This window comes from Mesocricetus auratus, unplaced genomic scaffold (genome assembly GCF_017639785.1).
Source record: "Mesocricetus auratus isolate SY011 unplaced genomic scaffold, BCM_Maur_2.0 Super-Scaffold_100024, whole genome shotgun sequence".
NCBI lineage: Eukaryota > Metazoa > Chordata > Mammalia > Rodentia > Cricetidae > Mesocricetus > Mesocricetus auratus.
In genome coordinates, this window is record NW_024429205.1 from 1,062,398 (window position 1) to 1,078,433 (window position 16,036).

At 41.6% G+C, this 16,036-nt stretch overlaps 1 protein-coding gene across 1 annotated transcript; it reads right to left on the reverse strand.

Moving 5' to 3' along the window:
- Positions 1–12,200: 12,200 nt before the first annotated feature.
- LOC121132728 (glyceraldehyde-3-phosphate dehydrogenase-like) lies at positions 12,201–13,442 on the reverse strand. Its single transcript, XM_040730919.1, has one exon. The coding sequence runs from the start codon at positions 13,404–13,406 to the stop codon at positions 12,405–12,407; it is 1,002 nt and encodes a 333-aa protein (XP_040586853.1). The 5' UTR covers positions 13,407–13,442; the 3' UTR covers positions 12,201–12,404.
- Between the last annotated feature and the right edge of the window lie 2,594 nt (positions 13,443–16,036).

Below are 16,036 nucleotides of genomic sequence, written 5' to 3' on the forward strand. Positions count from 1 at the left end.
CAATCTGTCTTCATGTGCCTATAGCACAAAGAGAGATGCTCTCTCAGCCTGGACTCTTAGGGGAGTGCCTTGACCCTACCAAGAGTAAAATGATAGACTCTAGACATCCCCTATGTGGAAGGATTTGGCAATAGGGTGGGAGGGAGGGTGGAAGGGGAGTGCGGGAGGAGGGGAGGGAGAGGGAACTGGGATTGACATGTAAAACAAGCTATTTAAAATTAAAAAAAAAAAGAAAAAAAAGAAAAAAATAAAAAAATAAAAAACAAACAAACAAACAAAAAAAAGATTTACAAAATTGTGACTCCATCTAAAGACCTTTTACATGGAATAAGCATAATCTATATGGAAACTCTATGTATGTATTTATGTATGTATGTATGCATGCATGTATGTAAATGTATATAAAGAACTGACTTTTCCAATTTAAAAAAAAACCATCAATGTAATCCACCCTATATACAAGTTGAGAAACAAAAATCACATGATCATATCACTAGATGCTGAAAAAGCCCTTGACAAAATCCAACTCGCCTTCATGATAAAGGTCCTAGAGAAATCAGGGTTAATAGTAGCATAGCTGAACACAATAAAAGCAATATGCAGTTAAACCAACAGCTAACATCAAACTAAATGGAGAGAAACTCAATGCAATTCATCTAAAATCAGGAAAAGATAAGGCCGTCCCCTCTCTCCATATCTCTTCAATATTGTACTTAAAGTTCCAGCTAGAGCAATAAGACAAGAAAAGGAGATCAAGGGGATACAAATTGGAAAGGAAGAAGTCAAACTTTCACTATTTGCAGATGATATGATAGTTTATATAAGTGACCCGGAAAATTCTACAAAGGAAATCCTACAGCTGATAAACACCTTCAGCAAAGTGGCAGGATACAAAACTAAAAAAAAAATCAGTAGCCTTATTATATACAGGTGATAAATGGACTGAGAAAGTGACAGAGAGAGAGGAGTGATGAGCAAATTGGCAAAGATTGGGCTGGCAAAACCAGCAGAGACAGCTGATCTGAACAGGGGAGAGCTCTTGGACCCCAGACCGACAGTGGGGAGGCCAGCATGGGACTGATCCGGACCCCCCAAATGTGAGTGTCAGCGAGAAGGCCTGGGCAACCTATGGGGCCCTGAGTTGTGGATCAGTGTCTATCCCTGGAATACAAACAGTCATCGTGTGCCTATAGCACAAAGAGGGATGCTCTCTCAGCCTGGACTCTTAGGGGAGTGCCTGGACCCTACCCAGAGTGAAGTGACAGACTCTAGATATCCCCTATGTGGAAGGATTTGGCAATAGGGTGGGAGGGTGGGGGGAAGGGGAGTGCGGGAGGAGGGGAGGGAGAGGGAACTGGGATTGACATGTAAAACAAGCTATTTAAAATTAAAATAAAAATGATAATAATAAAAAACAAAAAAACCCAAAAACAAACAAACAAAAAGAAATCAGAGAAACATCACCTTTACAATAGACACAAACAACATAAAATATTTGGGGATAACGCTAACCAAACAAGTGAAAGACGTGTACAGTAAGAACTTTGAGTCTTTAAAGAAAGAAATTAAAGATATCAGAAAATGGAAAGATCTCCCATGCTCTTGGATAGGTAGGATTAGCATAGCAAAAATGGCAGTCTTGTCAAAAGCAATCTACAGATTCAGTGTAATCCCTATCAAAATACCGGCACAATTTTTCAGACCTTGAAAGAACAATAATCAACTTTATATGGAAAATCAAAAGACCCAGAATAGCCAAAACAACCCTGTACAATAAAAGAAAACTTCTGGAGGCGTCACCATCCCTGACTTCAAGCTCTATTATAGAGCTATAGTCCTGAAAACAGCTTGATATTGGCACAAAAATAGACAGGTAGACCAATGGAATTGAGTTGAAAACCCTGATACTAACCCATATACCTATGAACACTTGATTTTTGACAAAGGAGCTAAAATTATACATTGGAAAAAAGACAGCATCTTCAACAAATGGTGCTGGCATAACTGGATGTTAGCATGTAGACGAATGCGGATAGATCCATGTCTATCGCCATGCACAAAACTTAAGTCCAAAATGATAAAAGATCTCAACATAAATCCAGCCACACTGAAACTCTTAGAAGCAAAAGTGGGTGGTTCCCTTGAACGAATTGGTACAGGAGACTGCTTCCTGTACCATAACACCAGTAGCACAGACACTGAGATGGACATTTAATAAATGGTACCTCCTGAAACTAAGAAGCTTCTGTAAGGCAAAGGACACAGTCAACAAGACAAAAAGGCAGCCCACAGAATGGGAAAAGATATTCACCAACCCCACATCTGACAGAGGGCTGATCTCCAAAATTTACAAAGAACTCAAGAAGCAAGTCTCCAAAACACCAAAGGATCCTATTAAAAAGTGAGGCACAGAACTAAATAGAGAATTCTCAATAGAGGGGTCTAAAATGACTAAGAGACACATAAGAAAGTCTTCAACATCCTTAGCCATCAGGGAAATGCAAATTAAAACAACTCTGTGATACTATCTTACTCCTGTCAGAATGGCTAAAATAAAAAACACCAATGACACTTTATGCTGGGGAAGATGTGGAGAGAGGGGAACACTCCTTCACTGCTGGTGGGAGTGGTACACCCACTTTGAAGATCAGTATGGAGATTCCTCAGAAAAATGGGAATCAGTCTACCACAAGATCCAGCAATTCCTTTCTTAGGCATATACCCAAAAGATGCACATTCATACAACAGGGCATCTGCTTCACTATGTTCATAGCAGCATTATTTGTAATAGCCAGAACCTGGAAGCAACCTAGATGCCCATCAACTGAATAGTGGATAGAGAAAATGTGGTACATTTACACAATGGAGTACTACTCAGTGGAATAAAAAGAAAAACAATGGAATCTTGAAATTTGCTGGCAAATGGATGGTACTAGAAGAATCTATCCTGAGTGAGGTAACCCAGTCACAAGAAGACAAGTGTGATATGTACTCACTCATATATGGATTTTAGGTCTGAAACAGGGGAGTGCCAGTCTACAATCCCCAGCCAAAAAGTCTGGGAAACAGGGAGGACCCTAAGGCAGATATGCACAGTAACCCAGAGAAGGGGAACAGGACAGAATCTTCTGAGGGGATTGGGAGCACAGGGGGAGGGTTGAGGAAGCTGGGAGAAAGAGAGGATCTGAAGCCGAGGAGAGAGGAGGACATGGGGGAGCAGGAAATTTTAGTAGGGGGAAGAATAGTGGAGAGAACCATGAGACATACCATAATAGAAGGAGCTATTAGAGGTTTGAAGAGAGTTCTGGTACTAGTGAGATGTTCAGAGGCCTACAAGGATGACACAAACTGGCAATCTAAACGCTACTTTATATGCCCTTCTCTAATATGTGATTGACTATTTCCTTTCGTGCCATCCTAGAACCTTCATCCAGTGGCTTAAGAAAGTTGAGGCAGACACCCACAGCTAAATATTGAACCAAACTCCTGGAGCCCAATTGCAGAGAGTGAGGAGTGATGAGCAAAGGGGTTATGACTTGGCTGGTGAAACCCACAGAATCAATCACCTGACCTGAACAAGGCAGAGCTCATAGATCCCAAACTGATAGCTGTGAGGTCAGCATGGAACTGATCCAGGTTCTGTGAAAGTGGGTGTCAGCGACTGATCCAGATTCTGTGAAAGTGGGTGTCAGAGAGGAGGCCTCAGCGTCCTTTGGGGCCTCAGGCAATAAATCAGCATTTAGCCCTGTCATCCAGATAGACTTTGGGAGCCCATTCCACGTGGAGGGATGTTGTCTCCACCTGGGCACATGGGGAAGGGCCTAGGCCCTGCCCCAGATCATATGACAGACTTTCGAGATTCCCCCAAGATGGGCCTCACCCTCCTTGGAGAGTGGATTGGGGGAGGGATCGGGGGAGGGTTTGAACTGGGGAAGGAGAGGAAGGGAGGGAGAGGGAGCTAGGATTGACATGTGAAGCAAACTTGTTTCTAATTTAAATTAAAAAATAAATAAATAAAAAAGAAAAGTGATGCTTGTCAAAACCTGATGCATAGTTCATTATCTATGAATCTATGTGCCCAGTCAGTGAGCTCAAACCACGCCATCCTCACTGTTCACCTCTTCCATCTTGACTGCTTACCACCTTCCTCTTTACCGTCTTCCACCTCCGTCCTCACCAGCTCTACCTTTACTATTCACAACTGCCATCTGCTCCCCCATGAGCCCCAGGTACATCATCTGCTATCTTCATCCCTAGGCTCCATATTATGCAATTCCTTGTTGTCTCTATTCTCGTTGCTTCTTTCACCCATGGTTCAGTTTCATGATCTAGGCACACATGCTGTGTGTAGCAACTGTCTGCCATCACTAACTCTAGATGCCATAGCATGTCCTTGAATGCCAGTTAAGTAAAGATTAGAATTATGTCGTATGCCAAGCAATGAAAGAATTACTTAGTGAGAAGGTTGTTGTGAAGAGAAGGACTCAAATGAAGTCAGAGCATGTTAAGCACCCACAGCTTGAAAATGCTGGAGGTGTAATCCCAGTAGCTTATATTTCTGTCATAGTGGGCCTGTTTACTTTGGGAAGTGTGGATTGAGATATTGTCACAGGTCAGCTTGTTTGGAGGAACAATATGCTTACTCTTTACCACCTCATGTCTTCTCTTTCCTGTCCACTGTCTCCTGGTACCTGGGAGAAATTAGTATTTGTTTATAGAATTAGAGTGTAAGGCTGGCACTTCTTGAATGAGAAAATTACTATGGGCCCAAGTACTTACTACTGAATGGTCACCGTGACTGACATCCTGACATGTCCATTGAAATGGGTGACAGATTGCAACAGACATACTTACATGTGTTTTTACATTATGCTTGTCCTTGTCATGATAAATGCATGTAGTTGAATTCTCTAGTATTGAAGTCAGATAGACCTGGGCTCAGGTTCAAACTCTACTACCTCAGTGGACTGGCTTCTGAAGGATTATTTCCATTCTTGTTAAAACTTGGCTGATAGTATTTGTTTCAGTGCATGAATCAATACAGAATACATTCACAAATCCAGTTTATGCTAAGCACAACATTTTGAGGGTCCAGTGCTACTTAGTTTCACCAAAATATTATGATACAGCTTTCTGTAGGACACATGGGATCTTCTGTAGATCACCTAACCCAGAGTTTCCAGGACTTATTGATTTGAGGTACTTTTTTCCACGGCTGTGGGAGGGCCAGAAACAATAACAGAGGTGAGATAGTTGCCTTCATTGGCCTTTTAGTTTTTACAAACCAGCTCGAGTCTCCTTCATGGTAAGGTCTCCAGCACACCACAGCAAATTATTCTTTGGTTCTGTTTCTGTAGCATTGATCATGTGTCCTTACATCCTGGTAGAATTCTGCTCTCCAAAGTCTAAGCCTTGAAGCCAAGGGTGGTGCCTGCCCCTTTCACCCAAATTCATGTGTAGGGCCCATGCTATGGCATACAGACTCAGCAGTGTTTAGTTGGATTTTCTTGGGCAACATAATTTCTCATATTAAAGAATAACAGTGAAATAATACAATGCAGTTATGTCAGGGAATACCAAGGTTTGGATTTCTAGCTAGACATATGTAATTTAACTACAACCAAATATCCACACACATCATTATTAACTAAAACCACATAAAATATTTCCAAAATTGTTTGAGAATTTGCTATCTGTAATACTTTTTTATTATTTTAATTTTAAATAGCTTGTTTTACATGTCAAACCCAGTTCCCTCTCCCTCCCCTCCTCCCTCACCCTCCTACCATTCCCCCCACCCTCCCACCCTATTGCCATTTCCTTCCACATAGGGGATATCTAGAGTCTGTCATTTCACTCAGGGCAGGGTCCAGACACTCCCCTAAGAGTCCAGGTTGAGAGAGCATCCCTCTTTGTGTTATGGACACACAGTGTCTGTTAGTATTCGAGGGATAAACACTGATCCACTGCCAGGGCCCCATAGGTTGCCCAGGCCTCCTCATTGACTCTCACATTCAGTGGGTCTGGATCAGTCCTGGCTCAGCCATTAAAGGCTAGGCTCACAACCAAACGTATATGTAATACTTTTAAAAGCTAATGTTTATTATTTCTCCTATACTGTAATAAAACTAGCATGTTTTTATAGGTAACTCCAAGTCCTTAACATAAATTAAATATGGATTTTTCAGTGGCTAAAAGACATGGTTTTGGTCCTAGATAGTTGTTGGATTCACCTTTAAATTTGCTGCAGTTTGTTTCCTTGTCCATACCTCCATTTGCACGTTTTAACACTTTCATAGTAGATATTCCTCCCAAGACAACCCCGATAGAACTGCCAAAGCCCCATTGAACCCTCCCTATTCTAACAGCTCATTATCTTCCTTGGAATTTCCATTTGCTTTTTCCACTTTCAAAGATAATGAATAAAATCTCATCTCCTGTTACCCTTTTCCTTTCTCCTAGGACACAATTCTGTATTATCACCACCTCTCTTTCCATAAACACTAGAGGTACACATATTGAGAAGAGTACTTCTATTCAACCAGAGGCAGCTCTTGCTTGGTAAAGTTGTCACAGAGGTAGTGTAACTAGAATTATGCTCAGTCTCAAAGTGTGAATTTCAGCAGATAGTCTTCACCAGAGACATGGAGACAGGGTTGGATTAGAACAGTAACTGTCTTTCTATTGTGAACAGAACAGGGATTCTAAATATGAGGTTTATTTGGGGACCAAGACCTTAGTGAGAGCTACTTCATCTCTGTTTCATGGTCTCAGAAACTATCTCTTAGGTTCAAGCTTATGGATGGTCTACTGTCCTACTGGATGCCTCTAGACCTCATGGTTCCAATACATTTTTTGGGTTTTACCAGTTCCTTGTGCTTCTGCTTCCTAATACCTATTCTGGTAGAAAAGTCTAAGAGCCCTCCTCCAGCAACCCTTCCAGTCCTCCAAATCCAAACACTCCCACCAGAATTCTGTACATTCAGCCCATGACTGTAGATTGTGTCTATAGGAATTAGAACAATAGAGACAGAGGTCCAGTTTGGTTCATGTCACATCTAGCACAAATATGAAGAAACCTCCCATATAGTGTCACTGCCCTTAGATCAATGACAACAAAGCTACTCCCTGTTACCTGCATGAATATCCATGGCAGCATTCTAGTCAATAGAGAACAATCACCCTGCCCCTTCCAACCCTCTTCCCAGACTGCTACCTGAATTTATAAATGAGATTTCTTTGTGTTCAATGTTGAGCATGGAAAGTATTGTGCTCTGAGCCAGGAAGGAGGAAAAGACATGGAAGCAGTTATCCTTGGGCAAGATGCTACTCTGTCATGGGCAGATGTGTTGGCTGAACATGCAGTCCTACCATTCAAGGGGAATCTGCCTGTTCAGGGCATAGTCTAGTAAGATCAAGGACATCAAGTGACAAGAAGGCAAGGGGTGGGGATATGCATCTATCTACATGATGATGAGCTAGTTCAAAGAGCACAGCTTCAGAGTGAAGGACAGAATAGTGTAATAGAATAAATGCTTCAAAACAGACCAATGGAGGGGCTCTAATAGCAGGTAGAAAGTATCTGCTTTTATGGAAACATCATAGCATCAGCCTAAGAGCAGCAAATGGACATGATAGAAGTTAGGTCTAGGTAAACAGGAAGCCTGCAATTGTGATCATGTATTCCTAGGGTAAAGTGAAGTCCCATTTTCCCTCAATTTTTACTTTTTATGATTTGATGTACAGCTGTTACAAGGACAGAATCATGACAGTGGGAAGGGAACATTGTGTTTTATATTGACTTTGTTTGGGTAGTACATCTCCTACGCTTACCTTATAGCTTGCTGGATGATCTATAGGAGTACTTAATTCCACGAAAACAGGAGACTCATTGTCCAGTCATAGACTTTTGCTTCAAATAGAGTGCATTGTTTTAGAAAAGAAATTCAACATCAAAATCTGGAGGTAGGGCTGTGTGTAGGCTTATTTTTCCTTCTCCTGGTACATGCTTTAAAAGCAAGGACCTCCCTCCATATATCACTCTTGGAGAACTGAATCTTGAAGCTCCCATCTCTGGGGAACCCATTTGAACTGAAGGGGAAAACCATAGGCCTCAGATATACCAGATCTCATTGACCTCTCATCATGACATTAGAGAAAAGATGAGTGTAACTAGTCATAAAACAAATCAGGACCACCCTAGAGAGGACATAAAACATTGAGGTAGGGGGATCTAAAGTGGGGCATGTCCTCATAGCCATCCATGCCTTAGAATGTTATTTAAAATCCTAATAACATAATGCATCCTACATGGGAAATATAAGTTTTGTTTTCAGATCATCTATGGTCTATTTTTAATGGGGATTTCCATTGAAAGAGGGGACAGAGAGAGAGAGAGAGAGACAGAGACAGAGACAGAGACAGACAGACAGAGACAGAGAGAGACAGAGACAGACAGAGAGAGAGACAGAGAGACAGAGAGAGACAGAGACAGAGAGAGACAGAGAGAGACAGAGACAGAGGGAGACAGAGAGACAGACAGAGAGACAGAGAGACAGAGACAGAGAGACAGAGACAAAGACAGACAGACACATGCACACACACACACACACACAGAGAGAGAGAGAGACAGAGAGAGAGAGAGAGAGAGAGAGAGAGAGACAGAGAGAGAGAGAGATTGTGGTAGGAATGTATCAGTCCCCTGCAGTAGCCTGCTGTGTTCTTGCTTCTCCCACCCTGAGGAGACGTCAACAGACAGAATCCGAAGTTTCCTGAACTCTGAAACTTTGCCCAGGGGCATGGGGCCTGGTAAAGGAACTGTTACACTGTCCTCAGCAGAGGGGTCCTGAACCTCAAATTTGACCATATAAACCGACATGTTGCCATGTATGAATATTCATGAATAGAAAAAGTTATCAGATTCTTAAAGTTTAGAACTACTTTCCCTCACAAGGGCCAAGTTGAACATGCCTTCGCAGAGTAAGGGCTCCTTCTGACCCTCTTCCTTTTTCCTCTTCCTTACTCGGAATGTGAGCTTCTGGCAGAGCTTTCTCGGTGCACCACTCAGACTCTTAGAAGATCTGTGGAAAAATGGAACAGGTGGAAATGTGTTTACTCCACAACCTTTTTGCTCGTATGTCCCAGAATGGGAGCAAAGGCCAACTCACTAAGGTCTCCTGGTCTCCAACTGCTGTTTATCTACAACTCGGCTGTGATGTGAGGCAAAGGAACCCACTAAGGTCCTTCTGGGAGCTTGTGCTTTGCTCTGTATGTGTTCACACAATGATGTTTTTGGAGATAGAGGTTTGCCAAAGGGGTTGTGACCCAGAGGTTGAGAATCACTGTACTAGAAGATCATGGTTTGTTCCATAATATCATGAAGGACTTGGATAAGTTCTTTGCACTGTTGGATGCTATACTGATTACTTTTTTCAACATTTCAAGAAGCTACTCCACAAAAGAACTATTTAAGTTGGGTGGTAGTGGTGCATGCCTTTAATCCCAGTACTTGGGAGGCAGAGGCAGGTGAATCTCAGTGAGTTTGAGGTCAGCCTGGTCTACAAAGTAAGTTCCAGTACAGCCAGGCCTGTTACACAGAGAAACCCTGTCTTGAAAAACCAAAAAGAAAATATTTAAGGGAGGAAATATTTGACTCATAGTTCAAGGAATATAGTTCATCATAATGAGGATGACATGGGAGGTGGAAGGTCTAGCAGCTTTGACAGTTAAAAACTTGATCACATTTGGACAGATGCAGAAGCAATGAGAAGAATATGGAAACTCTCAAATGACCTTTTCCTTTCTGCTTTTTTATTTAGTCTAGGATTCCAAGACAATGGGATGGTGACACCAACATTTAGAATGGATCTTTTATCCTCAGTTAAACCTCTCTGCAAAGTCACTCAAAAATGCATCTCCTAGGAGGCTCCAAACCAAATAAAGTTGATAGTAGAAACTTACCATCATGGATCCAGAATTGCCAATGATAAGCTTCAGGATATAACTGAGTACATTTCTAGACAACATTTGGAAGATATAGGCTGGATGCAGCTTGTTGTTTTCACTCAAATACAAGAGTCAAAAGAACTGCTGGGCTTTGGTGGTGCATGCATTTAATCCCAGCAATGGAGGCAGAGGCAGGCAGACCTCTGTGAGTTCGAGGCCAGCCTGGTCTGCAGAGTGAGTTCCAGGACAGCCTCCAAAACAACACAGAGAAACCCTGCCTCGAAAAACCAAAAAAAAAAAAAACAGAGTCAAAACAGAAATAGAAGATAGATCCTCCTATGCCAATGAATACAGCCTAATTTTGAAATAGCTTCTATGGGGAGGCAAGATTAAATGAAGTCATGTTTTGGGGAAGGCTAATCAAGTGAATAGCACTATAAGAGCTCTAGAAAACAAATTCATTAATTACCAAATAAACACAAAAGTAGGATATAGCAGCTACACTATGACAGAAAACTTCCCATCCTAACAGTGATATTTCATGTGTTGCTACCCTGGACTTTGACATTCTTAGAATACAGGGAGGGTCCTGCCTTCCTATACTCCATACATCAGCTATGTATGGGATGTTTTCCTAGAATGCCAACTCTGATGGAAGGCAATACATTTGTGATCATTCATTCTTTTATGACATAAACATACAAAAAGAGATGAGCTATATTTTGAGTATCATCCATCCAAATCAAATATGCTTCAAATTTAGGAAGTCCCTCTATTCATAGTTCATTCAGTAAGTTAGTTGGGGCCTAACAGCCTACTCCTCCTCAAAATCTGGAACAATGTTGCTACTACATCCCAGCTGGTAGGCTGTGAACATGGCCTCTGCAGGGACAATATGAATCTAGCCCATCTCCATCTGTGAATAAAGACAAATTTTAAGTAAAAAAGGAAACCCTGGATCCACTAGTATGTAGATAAAAATCAAAATGAACCAGATTCGCATGAAGAAACTAGTCCTTAATAAGCACTATGGAAAACATGGATAAAACAACTTATTAGCTGTGACTCAAAATCTACAAACAATAAAGGAAGTATGATAAGCTTTATTATATTGAAAGTAATTTCATGGCAAAAATCATTAGAACAATTACAAACTGTGAAAGTGTTTATAAGTTAATAACACATGAGGGATTAATATCCCACAGATGTGTCAAAGACATCTAGAAACAGATCTGAAAGACCAATAATACTATAAAATACCTTAAGAGTATGTATAGACTGTGCATGGAGAAAGAAATTAAATGATTGTTAAATGCTAAACCTAGTCATCATAAAAGGAATTAAAATGAACCGAAATACAACCATTTCCTTGGAAGGTGAAGCTCAGAGTTTTCTACATTTTTGGTAGGAACAAATAATGACTGTGGATGGGAATATTTGCAATGTCCAGCAAGATATCTCACTGTTTCTTTGTAGGGAAAGCAGTCCACACCTGAGACTTAGACTCAAGAGTAGAGACAATGAGGCATGTAGTATGTATGTTGTGACAGTCCACTCAGTCAGCTCAGAAACATATCAAACAGGGGATGAATTTCTTACTCAATGTGATCATGTCTTTAAGCAAATAAAAGCCATGAATATCAGCAATCTGAATGAAAAGTTACAAAGATGAGTGAAATACTTCTATGTTAACAGAAAAATCAAGGTGGACAGAAAGTGTAGATAGCAGCAAAAGTATTTTTCCTTGACAAGAAAATACACAAACACATCTCATCTGCTTATATTGAAAATGTGAAACGATAAGTCATGTAGAAGCACTTCTCAGAACCAATCTCTGAAAGCCAGTCATTAATCCATAGTTACTTCTTGGTCGTCTGTGCTTTCTCCCCATTACTGTGATTAAAAAGACAGGTACTATGCAGGCCCAGCAGTAATGATTAGAAGAATATAACAAGTCTGAAAATTCTCCAAATCAATTTCAAATTTTGGGTTTAAGATTTTCAGGATAAGGACATTGATTCATTGAGGCCTATACAAATTATATATGTAATAAAAAGAACACAATCTGAAACATTCTGGCCTGGATATTTCTATAACTGAAAATCAACCTGCATTGGCCTTATATTGCTTGTGTGAGAACTGAACATAAACTAGTGACTAGGACTACAGAACTTATACTCCCTCAGTTCTGGGGACCTGAAGTGTGAGGTTGAGCATGGACAAGGCTAGCTCCTTTCAGACAGGCTGAGATACTATTTTTTTTGACGGGTCTAGTGAACTTTATTGATGGTATTCAAGAAAGCAGGGCTCTCTAAGCCCCTCCTTTATTCTGGGGGGTCTGGGATGGAAACTGTGAGGGAGATGACCAGTGTGGGAGTTGTTGGACAGGGACTGCTCAGCAGCCAGGGCCTCTCTCTCGCTTGAGTCCTTGCTGGGGTGGATGGTCCAGGGTGGGTCTCTTACTCCTTGGAGGCCATGTAGGCCATGAGGTCCACCACCCTATTGCTGTAGCCGAATTCATTGTCATACCAGGAGATGAGCTTTACGAAGTTGTCAATGAGAGCAATGCCAGCCCCAGCATCAAAGGTGGAAGAGTGGGAGTCACTGTTGAAGTCGCAGGAGACAACCTGGTCCTCGGTGTAGCCCAGGATGCCCTTCAGTGGGCCCTCGGACGCCTGCTTCACCACCTTCTTGATGTCTTCATACTTGGCAGCTTTCTCCAGGCAACAGGTCAGATCCACGACGGACATGTTGGGGGTAGGAACACGGAAGGCCATGCCAGTGAGCTTCCCGTTCAGCTCTGGGATGACCTTGCCCACAACCTTGGCAGCACCAGTGGATGCAGGGATGATGTTCTGGGCAGCCCCACGGCCATCACGCCACAGCTTCCCGGAGGGGCCATCCACAGTCTTCTGGGTGGCCGTGATGGCATGGACTGTGGTCATGAGTCCTTCCACAATGCCAAAGTTGTCATGGATGACCTTGGCCAGGGGGGCTAAGCAGTTGGTGGTGCAGGACGAATTGCTGACAATCTTGAGGGAGTTGTCATACTTGTCATGGTTCACACTCATCACAAACATGGGGGCATCAGCAGAAGGTGCGGAGATGATGACCCTCTTGGCTCCACCCTTCAAGTGGGCCCCAGCCTTCTCCATGGTGGTGAAGACGCCGGTAGACTCCACAACATACTCGGCGCCAGCATCACCCCATTTGATGTTGGTGGGATCTCGCTCCTGGAAGATGGTGATGGCCTTCCCGTTGATGCCAAGCTTCCCATTCTCAGCCTTGACTGTGCCTTTGAACTTGCCATGGGTAGAGTCATACTGGAACATGTAGACCATGTAGTTGAGGTCAATGAAGAGGTCATTGATGGCAACAATGTCCACTTTGCCAGAGGTGAAGGCAGCCCTGGTAACCAGGCGTCCAATAAGGCCAAATCCGTTGACTCCGACCTTCACCATTGTGTCTCAGGAACGAGGCTGGCACTGCACGAACAGATGCGGCTGCGTCTAGAACAGGGAGGAGCAGAGAGCCGAGATACTTTTTTTTTTTTTTAGCTTCAGGCTGCTCAGTCCTGGTCTTTTTCAGCTGTGCAGCTCTCACTCCAGCCTCAGTTTACTTCATAGGACATTACTTTCTGTAGCATCTGCACCTGTAACTATGTTTCTTTCTTGTCCAGTACCCGTAAACAGAATCATGGCTCACTCTGACCTAGCATTTGCTCATTTATAATCTTTGTATCTGCACTTTACCCTGTCACTAAACACAACCATACTCTCCAATGCTTGAGGCAAGACGTTGATACATCTCTTGGGGGGACACATTCTTACTCATTTTCATCTGATTGTATTTTAAAATTTTAAGAAGAAAATACTCAAAATGAGCCTATAGATGTATTTAACTATTACTAATTACTTGATAATCGTTATGTTTTGTTAATGTACTATTGTGATAGTTAGTATATTAATAATAAATATAAAAATAGACAATTAGAAGAATGCCAGTGTGATTTACTGTCATAAATATCATTGGTTTTGCTCCATAGACATTTGGTGATTGAGCCTTCCTTGCTGTACTAAACACTTACCTAAAATTCTAAACAGGTATTTGTAGTTTGTGTCTCTCAAATCACATCTCCAGCTTTTCTATATTGGAGCTCCAGGCCTTGGTTCCACCCTCTCAGTTCTCGCCAGGATCTTCTGCTCACTTCCCCCTCTCCCCTCCTCCTCCTCACCAGCACCTGGAGCAGGTTCATCGTTCTTTTGGGCAGCTGTGGATTTGCCTCCAGACGACACTAATATAAGGATCAGCAAGGATGATAGTGACCTTGTGTGTTGTTGTTTATTGCTTGGGGGTAAACAGCACATTTCAGTTTTGAAGGTACTATTAAAACCAGCCCTTATTCAAAACTTATTGCAGACCCAAACACTACATTTTGCAAACAAACTCCTACAAGTTCACACTTTCACCTGTAAGGACATATATAAACAAATTTCTTTCTTTGGGCAGTGACTCAAGCTCTGTGTTCTTTATGAAGTATAATTCCAGTGCGACCACAGTTTTCTCTATCCGTGATTTAAACAGGAATATGGCCTCAGGGATGGAGCTTCTGTGAGCACGTGTTGTTGATGGAGGGCCCTGTGTGATGGAAGCTCAATGGCAGGTGCCCATACTGCTGAATTCTCAGAGCCAAGTCCATGTAGAATGAAAGTTTATGAAAGGACATATATGAAATGTAAAGTGAAAAGTTCAGGTTTATTTTGAAGCTCTATTGTGATCTCAGCAGCTTTTGGAACTAGTACTGCTAGAAGGTAGTCTGGGAGAAGAACCTTTAGATTCTGGATATCGTTTAAAATTCTAACACACATGTAGAAGAGCAAGCTTTCAGTGGATATTATTGTTTTAAACTGCTGTTAGAGAATGTTATCATTCCGTTTTATCCTAGGTGTGTTGGCCCCTCACTGGTGGTTTATAGCCACAAAGTATTACACAATATGTAATATATTGTATGATACATAGTTTTCCTGTGAAAGGGAAACTCATAGTCACTAGTTATTTACTCACTCCCTTACAGCTTATTCCCAGAAGTGCAAACAGTGGGTCAGAGCTTAATAGGCATCTTTGCACAAACTGACAAATAGAAAAACTAAATTGCTTTTCAAAAGTTCTGCTTTAGTTCATAAGGCAGTGTGCATTGAATTAACATAACTTTACTAAGGCAGACCATTAAATTTGGGTTATTAATTTCATATGCTCTCATATGACAGTACTAACTGAGACATCTTTGTGCCTTAGAGACTTGGGCAGGGTTATTTTGTTTTGGAGAAAATCACTTCATAGAAAACAGCAGTGACCCTGGCCAGGCAGCAAGTTCCTCAATGCACTTCTGACTTCCTGAGCTCAGTCTTGCGGTGCACAGACCTGTCTAGATCACTTATAATACATTCTTAATTAGTGATCCATTTCCAATAGGAAAACACAATTCTATTAAAGCGTCTTCTTGGATATTAATGTGATTTCTGCTCTATAATTTCCTTCCCATTGTTCCTTCAGACCACTTAATATTTCATATTGGTAATGAGTAACTTCTTGCTACTTAGTGCTAATTTTAAACATTGCATCTATTTTTACAATACTCCTTTTCAGTAAATTAAATAACTGTAATGTTTCTGAGTGTTCACTATATTCATTCCTGTTATAAACACAGACTGTGGCTTTATCCTGAAGCCACACACTTTCTTTGCCCTGTTTTCCCGTAAAGCTCTTAATCTCTATGATTGTGGCCAGTTCTGCTGACTATCCAGCATATTTTTATAGATTATTGCACTGGATTTATACATGGCCCTAGGTCCCACTATGTGGGCAGCCACAATCTCCCAATGATGGTATGGATATGAGATTCTGCTGTGTGTGGGGATATGAACTTTATTGTGGCCATGGATGTTTCATGAGGATACCACTGTGAAAGGGTTGCTTTGTTGATCTTTCATTGTGTGTGGCATGAGGAGAGAGATCAGCCAAGAGGAGAGGTCTGGGTTGAGTACAGTTGGTCCAAATTCAAGACTATAGTCAGAAAGAAACTAGCTATTAA